This window comes from Tribolium castaneum, chromosome 1, assembly GCF_031307605.1.
Source record: "Tribolium castaneum strain GA2 chromosome 1, icTriCast1.1, whole genome shotgun sequence".
NCBI classification, from domain to species: Eukaryota; Metazoa; Arthropoda; class Insecta; order Coleoptera; family Tenebrionidae; genus Tribolium; species Tribolium castaneum.
The window spans coordinates 25,730,877-25,749,442 of NC_087394.1; the positions used below are offsets into that span (position 1 = coordinate 25,730,877).

At 35.8% G+C, this 18,566-nt stretch overlaps 5 protein-coding genes across 6 annotated transcripts; 2 read left to right on the plus strand and 3 right to left on the minus strand.

The window, feature by feature from the left end:
- Window positions 1–28: 28 nt before the first annotated feature.
- On the minus strand, window positions 29–1,875 carry ldbr (lariat debranching enzyme). The gene is made up of 5 exons (XM_967157.4): window positions 1,607–1,875; window positions 1,409–1,560; window positions 1,125–1,365; window positions 682–1,014; window positions 29–569 (listed from the first exon to the last, which is right to left on the minus strand). Exons 1-5 carry the CDS (start codon window positions 1,801–1,803, stop codon window positions 56–58), a joined length of 1,437 nt encoding a protein of 478 aa, XP_972250.2. The 5' UTR covers window positions 1,804–1,875; the 3' UTR covers window positions 29–55.
- A 186-nt stretch (window positions 1,876–2,061) lies between these two features.
- LOC661017 (FAD synthase) lies at window positions 2,062–3,888 on the plus strand. Its single transcript, XM_967207.4, has 3 exons — window positions 2,062–2,917; window positions 3,082–3,432; window positions 3,480–3,888. The coding sequence occupies exons 1-3, from the start codon at window positions 2,156–2,158 to the stop codon at window positions 3,744–3,746; spliced, it is 1,380 nt and encodes a 459-aa protein (XP_972300.3). The 5' UTR covers window positions 2,062–2,155; the 3' UTR covers window positions 3,747–3,888.
- Window positions 3,889–3,939: 51 nt separating this feature from the next.
- PAN3 (Poly(A) specific ribonuclease subunit PAN3) lies at window positions 3,940–9,689 on the plus strand. 2 transcript variants are annotated; one of them, XM_008201349.3, is made up of 13 exons: window positions 3,940–3,957; window positions 4,197–4,272; window positions 4,324–4,406; window positions 4,453–4,576; window positions 4,679–4,842; window positions 4,893–5,130; window positions 7,378–7,530; window positions 7,575–7,691; window positions 7,738–7,962; window positions 8,012–8,297; window positions 8,350–8,541; window positions 8,627–8,789; window positions 9,374–9,689. In XM_008201349.3, exons 3-13 carry the CDS (start codon window positions 4,332–4,334, stop codon window positions 9,521–9,523), a joined length of 1,887 nt encoding a protein of 628 aa, XP_008199571.1. In that variant the 5' UTR covers window positions 3,940–3,957; window positions 4,197–4,272; window positions 4,324–4,331; the 3' UTR covers window positions 9,524–9,689. The 2 variants fall into 2 exon arrangements, with proteins under 2 accessions (XP_008199571.1, XP_008199570.1); XM_008201348.3 differs by having other exon boundaries at window positions 3,955–4,032.
- Window positions 9,690–9,714: 25 nt separating this feature from the next.
- On the minus strand, window positions 9,715–10,922 carry LOC661125 (ubiquinol-cytochrome c reductase, Rieske iron-sulfur polypeptide 1). Its single transcript, NM_001170839.1, is given in 2 exon segments — window positions 9,715–10,120; window positions 10,397–10,922. Coding segments are annotated over 2 exon segments (807 nt in total). The 5' UTR covers window positions 10,890–10,922; the 3' UTR covers window positions 9,715–9,806.
- Window positions 10,923–11,416: 494 nt separating this feature from the next.
- Window positions 11,417–18,553, minus strand: GlnRS (Glutaminyl-tRNA synthetase). Its single transcript, XM_967359.5, has 8 exons — window positions 18,421–18,553; window positions 17,984–18,376; window positions 14,441–15,288; window positions 12,495–12,634; window positions 12,113–12,447; window positions 11,837–12,060; window positions 11,594–11,783; window positions 11,417–11,539 (listed from the first exon to the last, which is right to left on the minus strand). The coding sequence occupies exons 1-8, from the start codon at window positions 18,541–18,543 to the stop codon at window positions 11,492–11,494; spliced, it is 2,301 nt and encodes a 766-aa protein (XP_972452.2). The 5' UTR covers window positions 18,544–18,553; the 3' UTR covers window positions 11,417–11,491.
- Between the last annotated feature and the right edge of the window lie 13 nt (window positions 18,554–18,566).

An 18,566-nucleotide genomic window follows, 5' to 3' on the forward strand; every position in this document is an offset into this window, starting at 1 on the left:
GGCGTGTCATGTTGGCAAACGCAGAGCGGGCTTTTTCAATCTTTATTTACAAAAATCAATTTACATCATTTTGATACATTGACGCATTCCTCCTCTTAAACGCTTTACCGCAGTTTGGTTTTTCCTCAACCGGAACTTCCACTTCTTTACCGCAATTTGATTTTTCCTCAACCGGAACTTCCATTTCTTCAACAGTTTCGTTCAATTCCGGTTGAGAAATTGTTTCGTCCACAAACGTTGGAACACTTTCATTCACTGGTTGGGGCAAGTCCAAGACTATTTTTCTCGGTGTTGTCTTACTTGCACTATCATCACCTAAACTATTTGCACTAAGATCAATTGCAGAGTTTGTACTTAAATTAAGAATTAAATTCAACGGATCATCGATTCCCAATTTTTTACAAAACAAAACGGTCTGTGAATTACAAACTGGCACTGGTTGCGTTAAATTTTTAGTCTTATGACCGGAATAACCTTCAGCTGTTTTCTCGAAATTGTTTGGAACCACCAGATCACCAAACAGGTTCAAAGTAAACGATTTTTCCTCCTCGTCTGGAGTAAAGCACCACCTAAAAATTTTTTTTTTAATTTTGAATTGTGCCGCCATCTGTTACCATAGTTACGAAAACAAAAGACAAGTAACCATAGTAACGAAAATCCGTGATTTTGATTAAAAATTACCTCTCATTGCCACTAGGCCCTGGTAAATAATTGGTCACATTTTTAACACTTAGCAGATGATTTGTTAATCTTAAAATAGTCAACCATTCTAGATCGTAACTAATTTCAATTTTTTCCAAATTCGTGTCATGAGGTACATCAACAACTTGCAGAAACCTTCTTTTAGGAAGGCACTTATCTAGTGCAAGAAATTTGGTGATTTTGCCACACTCGTGTGGCACCACTGCGGCAAATTTACAGTGCAAATGAGCCGAAAACCAATAATCTGGCTTCAAATGATTTAGCAATTCTTCGGTTGGTTTGCTACCCAGTTGTCCTCTGCTGATATCTTCTCTAAAAAATTGATAATAATCACAAATTCGGGGAAATCTTGATTAATAAAGAAAATTTCCCTGGTGCCATGTCTTCAGAAACACAGGGAAACTTCCGTTACTGTGAATTACTCGAAAAAAGGTTTAAAACGTATTAATTGCGCCGCATTTCCATATTGCCAGATCCCCGAGGGCCAATCATGTGATAAAAAAATATCCAAAGGTTGAGACAGTTGTTTCAACCGAAAAACTTCCAAATTTCTGATGTGATAAACGCTGCGTTTTGAACTATCGCTGTAAGGCGAATGCTCAAAGTGACCTTTCATGTAATCCTGTCCTTTGTAAATCCCCGAAATGCCCCCAATTCTTAAACCTGAACAAATATTAATTAAAGAAGACAAAGTAGCGATTTTAACCTGCAATATTGACCACTCCGGCATAACCCAAGTAGTAGATGTTCGGGGCCACCCAGCCCCCATATGGCAACTCTTGCAGATAATTGGACGCTTCGTGGTTGCCCCCAATAAAAATCGTGAGAATTGGGGCTGTTTTAATCCCGGTGTAATACCTGAAATTTGGTTATTAACGCAACGAAATGGACGAACTTTGATTACTTGTAAAATGAACAAATGTTGTAGTATTTAGGGGGCACCGCCATGCACCGGAGGTCCGCTTCATTGCGAGAAGCTTGAAAGTCGCCACAACAAATGAGCAAATCGATTTTAAAGCCTTCCTTCTCTTCCAAATATTGCAGAGTGTCGTAAATTATTTCCAATTCGCCGTGGGCACAACCTTCGACCGCAATTTTCATCTCAAAATAATTTTCAAAAAAAATTGTTGGTTAAAAAAATGTTTGACAAGTCCAAGGTGAGGGAAAGTCGGCAGATGGGAAATCTGATATAAGAAAACACTAACAAAAATAATTAATTGTGCGTTAAACACACAAACAAAAGTATACATATTATACGCTGTTGTAATCTCAATGATTAAATATGTATAAAAAAAAACTTGTTAAATAAAATAATTGTTTTTTCATTTACCGTTATTCGCTTAATGTGTACAAAGTGGGGGCCAAATTTCCAACCTAACCTATAAAAAGTCAGTGTCAAAGTTGAAAAACCGTAATGTGAAAGTGTTGCGTTTGCGAGAAACTGTTGTGTGTCATGAGGCGAAAAATGTCGTTGAAGACCGTCGGTATCGTCGTAATTAGTGACGAGGTTCTTTCCGGCGAAAAAACCGACAATACTAGCAAATATCTGATCAAGGAACTGGCCTGTTTGGACTATAGTGTGGGCAAAGTCTCGACAATCAGTGAAAGAGAAGATGTGATTTTTAACGAACTTCATGCACTAATGAGGTCTTTCGACATGATAATAGCCGTTGGTGAGCGATGCGGGGTTATTTACAGAGCACTTGGCAAAATGACCTCACAAGAACTTGAAACTAGTGATGACCTAACTCGAATACTCGCAGAGATTGGCGAGAATTCGAACAAAACTGAGACCTTATTGCCGCGGCAAGCTAAAATTTTGCATTCGGGACACAGTTATCCCGTCGTTTACTTCCAGAGGATTTTTATATTGAAGGAGAAGTTTCTGAAACAGAGTTTCACCAAAGTTTTAAAGAATCATTTATTGAAGTATAGGAAAGAGAGAAACTTGCAAAAAATAATCGAAATCGTTAAAAACGGAAACTTGACAATTGATTTAAATGAATTTAAAACCAATGGTCTCCAACTGGAATTTAGCAAAACTGATAAGTGTTACACTTTCAAAGTGTCGAGTCCAGAATTGCGCGAAATGGTGGAATTTGAGAGGAAAATCAGTGACAGGTTTCAAAATTATAATTTAAAATTTATCGATAATTCAGACGTGTGGGAACACGTGTACTCCAGCAATGAAACACACATCAAACATGCAATTGAAGTAAGTAAGAGGTAAGACAGTGTACCCGCCACTGGTTTGACTCATCGTAGTTGTCACCATGACAATCCCCATTCATGTCCTGCTGTATTACCATAGTTACAGCACGTTTCTATGGCAACTGGAGGAGCCATGTGCGACTCGTCAAATAATTTTGTTTTTTCCAGAACATTGAAGAGTGTTTGCAACAGTACGGTTTAGAGAATATCTTCGTGAGTTTCAACGGCGGAAAAGACTGCACCGTTTTGCTCCATTTGGTTTTAACAGTCGTCAAGAAAAAATTTCCTCAACATTCACAACCAATTCCCTGTCTTTACGTCCAAAGTGAAAGTCCCTTTCCCGAGCAAGACGAGTTTATTGACTTGTGCAAATGCTACTATAATTTGAAAATAATGGTCATTAACGCGGGAATCAAGGATGCTTTGGGCCAAACTCTGGAAAAATATCCAAATTTCAAGGCATGCTTTATGGGGACGAGACGAACAGATCCGTACTCAGGCGATTTGACAGTTTTTCAGGTATTTTTCGTCAAGTTTTGAAGGTGTTTTTGAGAATTTGGTTACAGATGACTGATTCCAATTGGCCTCAAATACTCAGAGTTAGTCCGGTCCTGGACTGGCATTATTCCGATATTTGGGATTATTTACTCTTCTATAAAGTACCGTACTGTAAATTGTACGATTTGGGGTTCACCTCGTTGGGGAACACCGTAAATACGAATCGGAATCCCTCTCTTAAGTGCTACGAGCCGTTTGACGAGGGCGAATTTTACTTACCGGCTTATAAATTACTGAAAGAGGTTAAGGAGCGCAATGGACGGAATACGAGTTGATTTTCGGGGAAAAACTAGCTGAATTTATTTCTGGGGGTGGAAATGTAGCAAAATACATAGATCGTACTTTATTATTTATTGTATATGTTGGTTCTGTAGAGTTTATTAATGTTGTTTAATAAAAATGTGAAATTGTGTTTTATTGGTTGTTTTAATTTAAAATTGGCTCCGGTCAGCGCTGCCAACTTGCAATCTACCAACCTGACAAAAGGTGCGTTGTGTTAGCACTATCATATTTGTTTTTTATTTTCCGATTATTATCGTTATCTTTTGCACGGTCTCGCAGGTATTTGTACCTTTTTGCGCCCTTGGTCACATAGTGTGTTTTTGGCAAAATTGGCAACAATTAATTTTTTACATCGCCGACAAGTCAAATCAACACAAACAAAATGGCGATTATTTTCAGCAAATTTTCAGGTGTCAGAAGTAAATAGAAATAATTAATTTCAGTTTTCAGAAAGGGGGTTTTGTGCGCGTTCAGGTTTCTCGACTAAAATGTTTCCATCGCATGGTTTTTACTAGAATTGTGAGCGGGGTCGTTGAGGGGTTACAATATTGTAACGTCTCTTTGTTTCAGGGAATTTAATGGATCATCAGGTTTATTACCGGTTCGCACAAACGAATGGGGTTCCCCAGGAATCTAAACTAGCAAATTACATGGTAAGGTGTTTACGTAACGTTTCAGTTACGGGATTTTCGTTTGTAGAACATTCAAAATTCGAGTGGTAGTTTGCACCAGTCGTTCCAAAGCAAGTTGAGTATCGAACCGAAAAAACCACTAACGAGTCCCCAATGTGTTGGAGGGACAAGTCTGGTGTCCAGTGCTCCAGGTATTGTGTAACAGCTGGTGGCCTTGAAACCCCAACTGTTTTCTTTTTTCCATGACGCTCTTGGACCCATTGACCTCTCCTAATCTAATCATTTGTTTTCAGCTTCACCCAACATTTTCAACTCTTTCACCCCAACGCTAGACCCTTCGCCCATTCGATGCGTTTCTGACCACCCAGAAAATTCCAGTCAATCAGCTTCACCCAATCGCGTCAGCAGCTGTTCACCCATGTCAGATGTAAATAACATAGCTGTTGCGGCATATCAGGTACTCCAGACCAACCGAAAGCCGGTAATACAGGGTCCGCGTGCTTTTAGGAAAATGTGGGCGGGACAACGTACTTTTACCCAACCACCTCGGAAACTTGTCACGCCACTGATGTTGCTGTCAATAGCAACCTCACCTCGGACTACAATGTGTACCCAGGCACCCCTAACCACATCACTTCACTTAAGGCCAAGCAGGGCGCCTCGTTTTTCATATCAAAGGACCTCCAGATGGAGCTGATGAATCGCAACGCCTTGACGCTCATGCAGGCCAATCAGCAGTACGCAGGTGATTGTTTTTACCGACCGTTGTTTTATTCATGGCCAACTAACATCAATTGTCGATGAGCTCCATTATCACATCTTTCGTTTCCAATTCTCCCAACCTAAAAATTCTTATGAGGCGCCATATCTTCATTAACATACGAAGCAAGTAGTAGATTGATTTTATAAATTGTTTTGCAAGTAAAAAAGCTATTATTTTTATGTTCGGTTTTTTAAGTCGTTAATAGGCCTAATCTTATACTAGCTATCTTTTCTCATAATTATCTTTCACCTACGATGGTTATTATTAGGCTCGAAAACGCTCATAAACCAATAAACCTTCACTGAAACATTACTCACAAACGAGAGGTTTTGTTTACTAGATTTTCCCCAAAATTTCCTTTGATATTTCCTTCAAAATTTCTCCTGATTTTTAAAAAATATTTTTCTCAATATTTTCTCTAAATTCTCTTAATTTGGTTAAGATTTCTCCTAATATTTTAAAATACTGTTTTTTTGTCATTTCCTTAAGATTTTCCTTGAATGTTTTTATAATTTTTCGCCTTTTCTCAAGATTTCCCCTAATTTTTGAAAGGATGTCCCGTCATTTCCTCACGATTCTTCTAATTTTTTTTGTTTTTTTATATTGATTTTTGGCGATTTGCTCTGGTTTCTTCTGATTTCCTCAAAAATCCCTGATGATTTTCCGTGATTTTGTCAGGATTTCCTATAATTTTTCTCCCCTCCAGATCGTTATAAAAAATAAATTAGGAATAAATGGAATTTCGAGTTAGACTCCAGTGATTTTGTTTCCTAGTAATTAATGTTATCTTTTTTTAACAAAAAGCAATAATAATAAAAAATAATAATAAAGCAAATCAGCTTTATTTTACATGCAATTTTTTGAAATGTATCAACAGGACGACTTGTGTTCCTAATGTGTCTTTCAATGTCTTCAAATTAATTTGTCAGATTTCAGCAAAGGCTAAAAATCGTTTAAAGTTTCTTAAAAAACATGTTCATTTTTGTAATTTGTTACAACTTTATATAATTTGCATTTTTTCTAAACATCAAGAAACATGAAAATTCAACTAATCAGTTTTTACTCGTATGTGGTATATGTTAATACGTTAATTCAAAACTTATATTAAAATAACGTTCCATATTCATGTCCAAATTTCATTTCTAGAATATTTTTCTCTCTTTTGATCAAGATATTAGTCTCAAAGGAATGTGTACCTGCAAATATTGAATAATAATTTTCCTACAACACTATTCAATTTTAGTGTTTCTATTTGAATGTTTTTGGTCTCTTATATGGTAGACAATATTTTACTGTACAGGGGTGTACACAAGAGATATTCAGTACGCTATAGCACATATTCCAACAAAATCTAGAAAGATAATAAAAATTCTCTAGATTATTCATAACAGCATTAAAAAAGCAAAGAGGGGAATTTTTTCTTTTAATTTTTAAAATTTTTTTAATCGGCGATATAACCAAGAAAAGGACCAGAAAACTAAAAATATCATCTGGTAATAGTTAAATAAAATCCATAGTTGCAACTGGTAACTACTGTACAACAATTGAAATAGATTCGGTGAAAAGACTCAAGTACTGGGTGTTTCAAAACTATAAAAAAATGGCAACAGCCTACTTAGATTTTTTAAGGTCAAATAGGTCACAAATTTAAACTTTCTGTATTTCCGTGTGATTCTGTATTAAATTGGAATCTAGTGACAAGTTTAGCTTCAGAATTGTCTTAACTACATACAGCTTTCGTGAGTTGTAGACCACTTTGTACTTTTTTTTTAGAGGGTTCCTTAAACGACTTTTAAAACATACCAGAGATCTTATGCACTATTTTGTATACATGTTGTATAATTATTATCGAATTATACTTTAATTTTTGCGATTATTCACTTCTGTTCGTGATTTCTCTGACAAATTTAAATTATCAGTTTAAGATGTCATTTAAACATTCATATTTCTTAACGACTGTAATTGGCTAGATAATTTATTAACTTTATTTTAGTTTAAATTTTTCCGTGCATATGGAGCTAGTTACGGAGAGTAATACTTTTATGTTAGGAGAATCAGTCAACGGATTTTTTGTTTTTGTTGTGTTACGGCCTTAATGGATCAAAGCGCAAATTGATATAAGTTGGCCATGCAATAACACCCGCCATTGATTTGTGTGACCACTACGTTTTATTACCATAGTTACAGCACATTTTTATAAACACTTGGGCGATTTTTTTAAATTTTCAGACCTGCCGCAAGTGGAGAACTACCACGAGTTGTGCCCCCTTGAACGCATCCCGAGCAATTCGCTTCATAAGACCCATTTGGGGTACCAAGCGTCCATGTACAAAGCGATTCATACTAAAACCGGGACACCGTATTGCTTGAGACGGCTGCATGGTGAGTACAGCGATCTGTAATACCGTCTCTAAGTTTTGGTCTAGGATTTCGTCTCCAAAACGCCAAGTGTATGGTGGTGGTCGACTTGTGGAAAAATCTGAATCATTCCAATATTGTACAGTTGCAAGAAGTCTTCACGACTAAGGCCTTTGGAGACAATTGTATTTTTACGAATTTCAAGTGGTTTGAAATAATTGTTATTTGCAGCGTTAATTTTCGTTTATGATTATTATCCCGGGTCGGAGACACTCTTAAGTAAGTATTTTTCGTCCGATCAGCCCGATCCCTTCGCCCCCGACACCTCCCCTAGGCCGTACAGCCACCAGAAGAACAGTATACTGCGGCACCAACAAAACAACAAACTTCCGGAATTTCTGATTTGGAACTACATTATTCAGCTCACTTCCGCCTTGCGTTTGATACACTCGTCAGGTGAGGCGGCGTTGTCTTTAGGACATTGGTTTCAAATTTTTTTATCCAGGTCTGGCCTGTAGGAGCCTTGACCCGACAAAAATAATTATCACTTCGAAAAACCGATTAAGATTGAGTTGTTTGGGTGTGATGGATGTGGTTTTGAACGAAAACAGCGCATCGGTGAATCCCCTAGCCTTAGTCCAGCACTACCAACAAGAGGATTTAACAGCTTTGGGCAAGTTAGTTTTAGCTTTAGCGTGCAAATCGACGGTGGCTGTGCAAAGGGAGAACATATCCACAGCTGTGGACATCATCAGTCGTTCGTACACCAGCGATCTTAGAAATTTGATTATGTTAGTAGACTGAAACAATTGAATTGGCGTGAGTTTTGAGTCGGTATTACAGGTATCTGTTATCGCCACAACAGCGGAAAAGCATCACGGACTTGATGCCAATGATCGGTGCGAGGTTTTACACCCAAATGGACAATTTGCACAGCTATATCGAAGTGCTGGAGTACGAACTGTCGAAAGAGATCGAAAATGGGCGGCTTTTCAGACTTATGGCCAAGTTGGGCACGATTAACGAGCGACCTGAGTAATTATTATTTTTTGTTTTAATTTATAAAGGAGGGCGTTTTTATTGTTTTGAAGTGGCACTATATAGTTTTTTTTTTGTTTAGGTTGAATATGGATGGTGCTTGGGCCGAGACCGGTGACCGATACATGCTCAAATTATTTAGGGATTACGTTTTTCACCAAGTGACTGAGGATGGCCGTCCTTGGGTCGATATGGCACATATAGTACAATGTTTAAATAAATTGGACGCCGGTGTTCCTGAAAAGGTATGAAGGGTTTAATGGATAGGGAATTTCATTTTTATACTGCCTTTATGCAATAAGTGATATGAATAATATTCCTAAACGATTTAACTCGTTTTAAATTTAAAGAAAGTAGTCATGACTTTGAACCAAAGTGCAAATATTTTAACAATAGATTAAGCAGTAGAAATAAGTTGATCGTTTTTTTTTTGTGGAATTATTAGCCTCCAAAAATATTTATAAAATTTATTAACTTATTATTATTAATAAATTAATACGTAAATAAAATAAATATCTAAAGTAAAAAAATGTTTAGAAATACATATGTGATTTTCCATCATTGAAAATTTACGTATTTCACTAAAACAAATGCTTAGCTTGTTATTTTAGACGGGAAATTGTTCAATGGATAAACATAAAAATTAATAAAGGGCGATAGTTGGGTGACATATTTAAAAACTGTTCACATTTAATGTAATGTAATTTAATGTAACCACCGTTAAAACTGTCGCTTTGGGCCATGTAAAAACGAAGTTTCAATCAACCATAGCCCCCTGTGATCCCTCAGTAGGGCTGTGATTTGATTGGTTAATTTTTCTTTTTTTTAGATTTGTTTAATGTCGCGCGACGAACAAAGCATGTTGGTGGTGTCGTACGCCGAGTTGAAACATTGCCTAGAACAATCATTTCATGAAATTCTAAATGCTTCGCCCGTCAAAAAAGACCTCATTGAGTGTGAAACCGAGAAGAAAGTGTGAAACCGTAAAATGTTTGCAATAATTTTGCTTGGTGAATTCGAAGGTTTTATTTTTTTATATTATTGTGAACATTTCAAACATCAATCTTTTCCATCAAGAATTTTTAAGAAATATTTTTTCTATGTTGTATTTATTTATAAGAGTAAAATAAAAGGAAAATTGTGGATGTGGTTGTTTCTTAGACCCCAATCAATACTAAAATTAACCATTTATTATTTAATCAATTTTTGGTTGCAGTAAATACACTAATTTGTAGCTTACCACAATAAATAAATTCAATTAATTAACCTACTACAAGAGTTGTGTCATCAGGGAATTCGTAATAGGGCACCTCGAGGTTCAAGGGGGCTGGCCCTTTGCGAATGCGCCCAGAGGCGTCATAGTGAGAGCCGTGACATGGGCAGTAATACCCGCCAAAATCGCCAGCGTTCGCAATAGGTACACAACCCAGATGGGTGCACACGCCTAAAATTACCAACCATTCTGGCTTTTTGACTCGGTCGTTGTCGTGCTGCGGGTCCCTCAGACTCGAAACGTTGACTCCTTGCTCAGTTGCGATCTCCTCAGCTGTCCTGTGCCGGATGAACAGGGGCTTTCCTGGAATTTTGCAATTTTGTAACATCCTCATCCGGTAACTTAATATTGTTAAGAGATGCAATAATAGTATATTAAAAATCAAGTTTCATAAAACAAATTTCAGTCTTGAATAACGAATTTAGTTTTAAGACTGTGTTTATACGATTTTTTTTACTGATTATCGATCTGGTCAGCTGGGATCTGTATTATTGGTTGCATATTAACAAAAATTCAGAAATAACTACTACTGATTTACCCTGTATGTATAACACCCTCACCCGGTTATGTAATACCAACCTCTCCATTTGAAAGTCACCGATTTTCCCTCGGGGATCTCCCCGAGCTTGATCTCGATTTTGGCCAAAGCCAGGACATCGGCTGAGGCGCTCATTGACGACACGAACTGGCCAACTACGGCTTTGGCGGCGTAGGCCGCCGTCACGGTGCCAGCGCCGGCGATGAGGTAAGTGAAGCTTTTCCTGCCGTCTTCAGAGTCTGTGCTCTTGGCCGTGGGGGCTTTGACGGGGTCGCGGCGGTAATGAGACCAGTCGGGGACGTTGATGTCGGTGTGGGCCCACCTCACTTGGGTCGACACAGCGGGGCCACTCGAAATGCGCACATTGCCGTCGGGGAGCAACTGACTGAGGGCGAAACTGCATTGGGGGTTTTGCGGGATTAAGGTTACGGGCTTGGGGGCGATGACGGCGTTGGGCTTCAAGGGGGCGATGTTGTTACTCACGACTTGGTTGGCCGCTTTTAGGTACGATTGGACTTTCGTTGGCTTCCACATTTTGCAAAGCGCAAAAGATGTGTTATGCAATGGAATTTTTTTCGAGTGACAATTTTGACAGATGGTTTGACAGAAGGAGAGCGCGTGCGCGCACACGAACAAATTTGGGGTTCAAGAAATTTAATTTTCTAAATAATAAGAATAAATTGGAAAGGACACACTTGGAATTTTGACGGGGGACGCTTTTACATTTTTTCAATAACACGGACTTAAAAGAAACAGTGGTGCCCACCTTGTTTTTTTGTTCGTAGCCCACTAGACCCAAATTGGGTGTCACAATTTCTTCCCCCAAAAATGTTAAATCGTATTTCTAAGCCACAAAATATTCTAAGCGCACAATTTCACAAATATTACGAGTAATTTTGTTCATTAAAACTCACATTTCGAATTAAAATTGTCAAAACAAATTGTAATGACGCGCGTATGCGCAGTATCAGGGTGGTAAATTTGAAATTGCTATTAAAAATATGCTTAACTGATTTAAATTTATTTTTATTCGTTCCACGTCCTTCTAGCGAAATAAAACATTGTTTTTTCGTTCAAAAATTTAATTGTTAGTAAAAATCGCATATAAGTTATGAATTAATTAAGGTAAAGGGCACTCACTTCCCGGCATCTTCTTTAAGGCCAACAGTTTGGTTAAAAATCAGCTAGAAAAATAGATAATTAGGAGCACAAAATCACACTTCATGAACAGTAAATACCTTTCCTGACCTAGTATCAGGATCAACAGAGAAAAATCCGTTTCTTTCAAACTGAAACTTATCATAAATTTTCGCAGTTTCCAAACTCTTATCGGCAAAACTGCGCAAAATCGTTAACGTATTGTCATTACAATCGGTAACGAAACCACCCGGGACTTCACTGGGATCCTCAGGATTTTTATGTTTAAATGTAAAATTAAATCTCGACAATAATTTTGATAAATTTCATGTCAAACCACGAACAGTGTTGAATAAAGTCTAACTTCAACTTCAATCGGTTCACAAACCCAATGAATGAACGCCTTCGGTTTAGTTTCAGCCTTCTCGACCTCAGTGCATTTACAAACCACCGCAACCACTTGCCCTGAACCATTTTTCCTCACTTCTTTCACGTCTAACACGTAACCAGCATGTCGTAAACCAACACTCTGGCTTTTGGTTAACCTTCGGTAACTCTTATTTCCCTCCTAAAGCCGCAAAGTAATAGCAAATCACACAAAAATTATTAGGCCAAATTACTTCGAGAAAATCACTCCGTTCGATGTAAATTCTCGGCCCGAACGCCACACTGTGTTCCCCCAACTCGGGCTTATTCGGAAAATTGGGGACGTTGACTTTGGGGGGTTTCCCCGAGGGGAAATTTTCAATCACTATTTCAAGCGGGTCTAATACAACCATGCGTCTCGGGGCTGTGTTGTTGAGATAATCACGGACGTAAGCCTCCAACATGGCCGGATCGACGGTACTCTGAGCCCCCGTGACGCCCAATTGGGCACAGAAATTATTAATAGCCTCTGGGGGAAATCCCCGACGTCTGAGCGCCGTCAGTGTGAACAAACGTGGGTCATCCCAGTCTAAAAATCAATTTTGAATCCAAATTTTTACAAAAGTGGCTCAAAACCGTTCACGATGCCTTCTTCGATCAGTTTGGCGATTTTTCGTTTCGAAACTACAGTGTAGTTGACGTTTAAGCGTCCGTATTCCCACTGGACCGGACAATAAATATTTAAAGCGTTGCACAGCCAGTAGTAGCTTGACCTCCTGATAACAAAATTTAAATTATTTTTTTGCAAGTTACTAACTTTGTTGAATTCTTCGTGATTTGGTGAATTTTAAGAATATTTAGAAAACTTCTGAACCCGTTTGAGATTATATAGAAAACATGGTAAATTCTAATGTATTTTTTTAAGAACACTATAGTTCTGTATTAGAGAATAGTAAGTGTTCCAAATATTTTGTTGACAATTAGAAGGATGTTGTGGTATAAAATTTAGGGTTGCTAAAAAGTATGTACACAGTTAAATAAATATTGTAAAAACTATTCATCAAACCTTATTGAAATTTAGTATGTTTACAAGTATTTAAATACTATCGTCTCAGATGTTTATATAATTTCTATCTCCTTGTGTTCTGGGGATGCAAGGCTAACTTGATTTTTTAAATGGTAAGTAGGATCAAATTTAATATTTTTAAGAACATTTTTTTCTGAGTTCAGTGATGTAATATATGCATACCTTAATTAAAAACAAATATATCGAACTATAAATTAGCTTTAGACGTTGCTTTTTACACTATAAATAAAATTAAGCAAATGCTTTTACTTGTAACAGTAAAAGATAACGTAATTTATATTTTATCAGAAAGAAAAAGACAAAACTATAGTAAGAGCTTTTGCTACATTTAATTCATACTACCCATCATTGTCTTTATCTAACGTTAGCTTTTTGTCGCCTGAACTTAGATCAAAAAATAAATAAAAGTGAATAATAACAACAAAAGAATACTTTTAACTAAAAAAGAACACATTTTAATAACAAAAAGTTTTAGCAGTATCCAAACTTATTAGCTAGCGACTCCGTATACAATTTTAAAATGTCTACCTTGTTTTTAAATGTTAAAATGTTAAGCTTTATACAGAAACAATGCTAAAGAAAAATGTAGAAAATTTCTTAACTGGACTATAAAAGAGTTTTGAAAAAAGCCTAGTTAAATCAAAACGACAATTTGTAGAATGGAGAAAAGTTTTTTATAAATAATTTTAAATACGCAGTCTACAAAATAAGTCAAAAGAATCTAGAGAAGAATGTATCAACAAATATAAATATGAACTTATAAAATAATCTAAAGAAGAATCCAGATTTCAGATCTAGAAACGACTTTAATGTTTATAAAAGTATTTTGAGAACAGTCTACAAAACCATACTCTAGAAGAATTTAAAATTTAAAAAGAGAACAGATCTAAGATCTAGAAACAGCTTTACTAAAGAATCAGAGAAGGATCTTAAGAAATTCTACGGGAAACTGCCAAATAATTTTGGAAGGAGTGGAATCTAAAAAAAAATGGAAAATGAAGAAGTATTTAAAAAAGAATTTTTAGTAGAATACAAGAAATAAATAAATAAATAAATAAATAAAGAAGCATCTCGAAAATTTATAAAAGGATATAATTTTTTAAATTATTATTATTTTTTGTTTTAATTCAAAAACTGATAGAAAATTTAAAAATAATTATTCATCATTGTGTTAGGGAACGATTACTCAGTTTGAAACATAAAAACATTAAAAATCACAAAAACTAAAGAAGATAACAAAATAAGTTTGTAACTCAAGGTTTTTTTAAATATAACTGAAGAGTTTTTTCAAATTTTTTCCCGTAATCTACATAAGCTTTTCAACAACGACTACTGAGTTGAGCACCCTCTAGAAATGGCTTTAGAAAAGAAACTTAGAAAGAAGAGAAAACATTCTAAATGAAATTAGAGAATACTCGACTTCATTTGTATTTTTTGAAACTTAAATTCAGTTATTATCAACAGACACAGTATTTCAGTGTTGCCAATTACTTACCTTGACTGAAATTCCTTCGTACAAAGAGAATGCGTTATATTTTCAATACTGTCGCACAAACAGTGCGTGTAGTCGTACGTGGGGTAAATACACCATTTATTCCCCGTCCTGTGGTGGGGGGTGAAACGTATCCTGTACGCCACTGGGTCCAGTTTCCCCTCTTCTAGGGTTATTTTCATGCGTAAGGTTGCAGCCCCTTCATCAATTTTCCCATTCTTCATGTCCTGGAACAACTGGAGACTTTCTTCAACCGGACGGTCCCTCCACGGAGACGGTTGAGGGTTAAACCCTTTCATTTCATCAGCTGTTTGGTGGCACACATAAGCCATCCCTTTTTTAATCAATTCAACAGCCCACTCATACAACTGGTCAAAATAATCAGACGAATGTGTGATTTTATACGGCTTGTACCCCAACCAAGTGACCATATCTTTAATTCCGGTGAAAAACTTCTCTTCCTCTTTCTCAGGATTAGTATCGTCGTAGCGCAAATAACAAACCCCATCATGGGCAGCTGCGTACCCAAAATTAATGTTAATAGCCTTGGCGTGCCCAATGTGGAGAATCCCATTGGGTTCAGGGGGGAACCGCGTCTGGACGCGCCCCCCTGTGGCCTTCAGGTGCTCCTTCAGCAATTTCTCCGTGTTTTCAGTGACGACATAACCGTCGGTTTTGTAGTTTTCGCCCGGTTTGTGAAAATTAATTTTTTTCATTACATCGAGGATTGTTAAAGCAGTGTCTTGGGGGACTTTTTCTTCCACTTTTGGTCTAGTAGGTGGCTTTTTCTTGTCGGTTTTAGGGGGCGGGGCCAAGTCCTCCTCGGTTTTGGGGCCCAACAAATCAAAAATCTGCGAAAATTTTCGTTTAAGAAAGGCGCTACCTAATAAGCAAGAAAGTTCGCATCTAAAGCGTATTACTTTTGAAGACGTTATTATAATTTGATCAAGGAAAATTACTTAATAAAAAAGTCTTATCTCAAAAAATTGTACTCGTATTAAGCCTTCATTATTATTAGCAAACCTAATAACGAACTCAAATTTTGTTAAACAATCCATTATTCGGAAGTAAAATTACCGTTGGGGGCGCCACTGAGCTAGGTCGAAAACAGTAACCATAAATGGCGGGAAAATGTTTATTCGGATATTTTGAGCGTTGTACGAATTTTGGGACTTCACAATTATTGCATTGCCTATGCGGAATGATTATTGCATCTTTGATGGAAGAAACAAATGTTGATAAATTAGAGATGACGAGGAAAACACGAATAACGAATGACTGTTTGGTTCACTTTCTTTATTGGAAAATTATTACAAAGACATTGAAACGCCTACCTTTTGGCATAATTTACGTTTAAATGTATCAGCAGTTGTTAATCTTTATTGTAGTTTTGTAGATTTACCGCAGCATTTCATGATTTTTTCAGTGGAAAATTCTAACCTAAAATTCATAACACTTCACTAATTTATTGGTTTCTTGAGCCAAACTTTGTGTTCGCTGTGATCCATTACTTATAATCTTTAATTAGACAACTGTTTGATAACACTTTGTAATCAAAATTTAAATATTTTTCACTTTTTATCCACTTTCAAGTTCCAACAATAAACACTTTATACCACGAAAAACTACAGAACGCTAGTATTTACCACCACGTACTTTTAAAGTAATTCTTTCTATTGTAAGTAATTAACACTATACACGCAAAATTGTTGAACAATTCATTAAATGTCAGTTAAATGTGGCATTACGAAAATTTCTTTACTGTTTTCGACATAGTTCAAAAGTCATCACCAGAGGGCGTCTAGTTAATTTTATTTCCGAATACCATAATCATAATGTACTATTAGCTGTCTCAATTCTATAATAACGCCAATGTCAAATTTTCTCTCAAAATTAGCCTTTAGAAATTATTTATGCACTTCAAAACATTAATAGCTAATGTAATTTATAGTTTCAATGAGAGATCTAATAATTAATTACTATTTTACATTTAAAATCTATTTAAAATCTTATTTAAAAAAATAATTTGGTCGAATGCGACGTTGGCGTTTTTATAGTTTTGAAATAGCTAATAGGTACTTATAATTAAGATTTTAAGAAGCAAAATGTTTGATACTTAGATTGGAATAAGGTAAGACACTTGAAATAAACTTGAAAGACATTCAGAAATTTTAAAACCAAGATCAAGGAACATCTAGCAAATCTAAATAAACCAGATAATAGACAATGACATTTTGCCAACCACCTTAATTAATTAATTTTATTTTATATAATATTTATTTATATTATATTAATATAAATTTCTGTTAAAAAAATAAAAACAAAAAAAAAACGGTTTTATACCTTCAATTTAAAAGTCACTACAAAATGGAAACATGGCATTTTTGACGACTTTATTACTAGGTAAGTGTTAAACAAGGTTTAACAAACTTATTAATTGAGTTTGATTTATTTGAATTACTACAGGGTCTTTACAATTTATTTTTAAACTTTATCAATTTTTTATTTTGCATAGTTTAAAAGGCAACCTTTGTTTATTTTTATATTTACACAATTTTCACAATAATTGACAAAAATTCAGGGAGGTACTCGTACTCGTATATACTCTTTTAAATTTTTAGCAAAAATAATAATAATAATGATTAATAATAATAATCTTAATTGTCCAACGAGATCATCAGTTACAGGACAAAAATTAATATTGTAATGTTACAAAAAATAAGAAATTATAAATGCAGGTATTCTTATATCATCATAAGCATCGTTTGTTTTAGAACGACAGTTTGGTTAGTTAATGTTTTTAAATTTTTAAGTAATACAACTATTACTATTTTCAATTCATTGGTAATAATTACTATAAGGAATTGTAGAAAAATTCATAGTTCTAAAAATTTTGCACAGCATCTGAAGGGAAATGTATAAAAGACAGACAAAACCAATCCTTTATTAAATGACTTCTAAATATTGGGCTTCAATTTTTATCTAATAGATACAAAATCTAATTAGGCACTAAGGACTTTTTTTGATACGTAGGCGCAAATTTAATTACGATTCTATGATCAAAACTTTTTTTCGTTCCCGAAATAGAAAAATAAATTCCGCGCTATCTGACGGCTTAGAAACACACTAAAACATGTTCCCCTTTAACCTTAATACCTAGCTTTCAATTATTCAAATTTTGTTAGTATGGTCGGTGTATGGTTCGTTTCTTTTGTTTTTTTATTTTATTTTTTTTTGTAGTTACAACCACGGTTTTTACTTTTTGCTAAAAGTAATTTCCACAAAATTTTTATTTCAATGATTTCAATAATCGTACATCGAAAAACAGGGCTGACAGCGCATTAACAAGATACCTATCCGTAAAATTGCATTTTTATAAATAAATGAAATAATAATAATAATAATAATAATTCAGGCTTACAACATAACTTAAATCTGGTTGGGAAAATCTAACATGAACGGATTTTATGAAATAAACGTGCAATAAAAAATTAAGAAACGTGAAATAATCGAAAAAACAATTTTTGGTAATTTGAAATTGCTTACTTGGACGTCGATTTCGCTCTTGACAGCCTTGCCATCAGCCCAGGGCAGCTTCGCCCTGACTTTTTGCATAAGGGGGCCCGCATTGAACCTGTACCTCTTCTCAAGCAACTCATTTTTATATTCTTTAAGCAGTCCTTCAACCACATTTTCGATTTCCTCAGGGGTGACGACGATACCGACCCCACAATACGTCTCAAACTCCTTCAAGTCAATGTCTTTGATGTGGCTTAAAGCGTATTCTATGGCCTTTTCAACCCGGACTGTATTATCCAATTTTTTTGTAACAATGTATTTGATTATTAGCGGCAAGTGGTGGTTGATTTGGGGCTTGATTTTCGTGGCCAAGTGGTAGAGAAGGGTGCCTCCACCTTCAGGGAGCACCACTTCGCGCACCTAAATAACAGAATGAAAAGTGGGTTTTTTAAGTGGCAACTCACCTCGTGCAGAATCGTTGATAGGGTTTGGGTGAGGGTAACATTTTTTAGCGTTTCTTTGGCTTTTTGTTCACTCAGACCGAAGGTGGTTGTCAGACGGTTCGCCAAGTCTTCGTTTTGGACCATATTGTTGAAACTTCTCACTTGGG

Coding starts and splice junctions, on each gene's coding strand:
- PAN3 (XM_008201349.3), top strand. CDS start 4,332: ATGGATCATCAGGTTTATTACCGGTTCGCACAAACGAATGGGGTTCCC. Junction 4,843..4,892: donor TAGCTGTTGCGGCATATCAG/GTACTCCAGACC, acceptor GCGTGCTTTTAG/GAAAATGTGGGCGGGACAAC. Junction 8,790..9,373: donor ACGCCGGTGTTCCTGAAAAG/GTATGAAGGGTT, acceptor TCTTTTTTTTAG/ATTTGTTTAATGTCGCGCGA.
- GlnRS (XM_967359.5), bottom strand. CDS start 18,543: ATGGTCCAAAACGAAGACTTGGCGAACCGTCTGACAACCACCTTCGGT. Junction 18,377..18,420: donor TATCAACGATTCTGCACGAG/GTGAGTTGCCAC, acceptor TCTGTTATTTAG/GTGCGCGAAGTGGTGCTCCC. Junction 12,061..12,112: donor AACGGAGTGATTTTCTCGAA/GTAATTTGGCCT, acceptor TTGCGGCTTTAG/GAGGGAAATAAGAGTTACCG.
- LOC661017 (XM_967207.4), top strand. CDS start 2,156: ATGAGGCGAAAAATGTCGTTGAAGACCGTCGGTATCGTCGTAATTAGT. Junction 2,918..3,081: donor ACATCAAACATGCAATTGAA/GTAAGTAAGAGG, acceptor TGTTTTTTCCAG/AACATTGAAGAGTGTTTGCA. Junction 3,433..3,479: donor GCGATTTGACAGTTTTTCAG/GTATTTTTCGTC, acceptor ATTTGGTTACAG/ATGACTGATTCCAATTGGCC.
- ldbr (XM_967157.4), bottom strand. CDS start 1,803: ATGAAAATTGCGGTCGAAGGTTGTGCCCACGGCGAATTGGAAATAATT. Junction 1,366..1,408: donor CGGAGTGGTCAATATTGCAG/GTTAAAATCGCT, acceptor ATATTTGTTCAG/GTTTAAGAATTGGGGGCATT. Junction 1,015..1,124: donor CGTTTTAAACCTTTTTTCGA/GTAATTCACAGT, acceptor TCAATTTTTTAG/AGAAGATATCAGCAGAGGAC.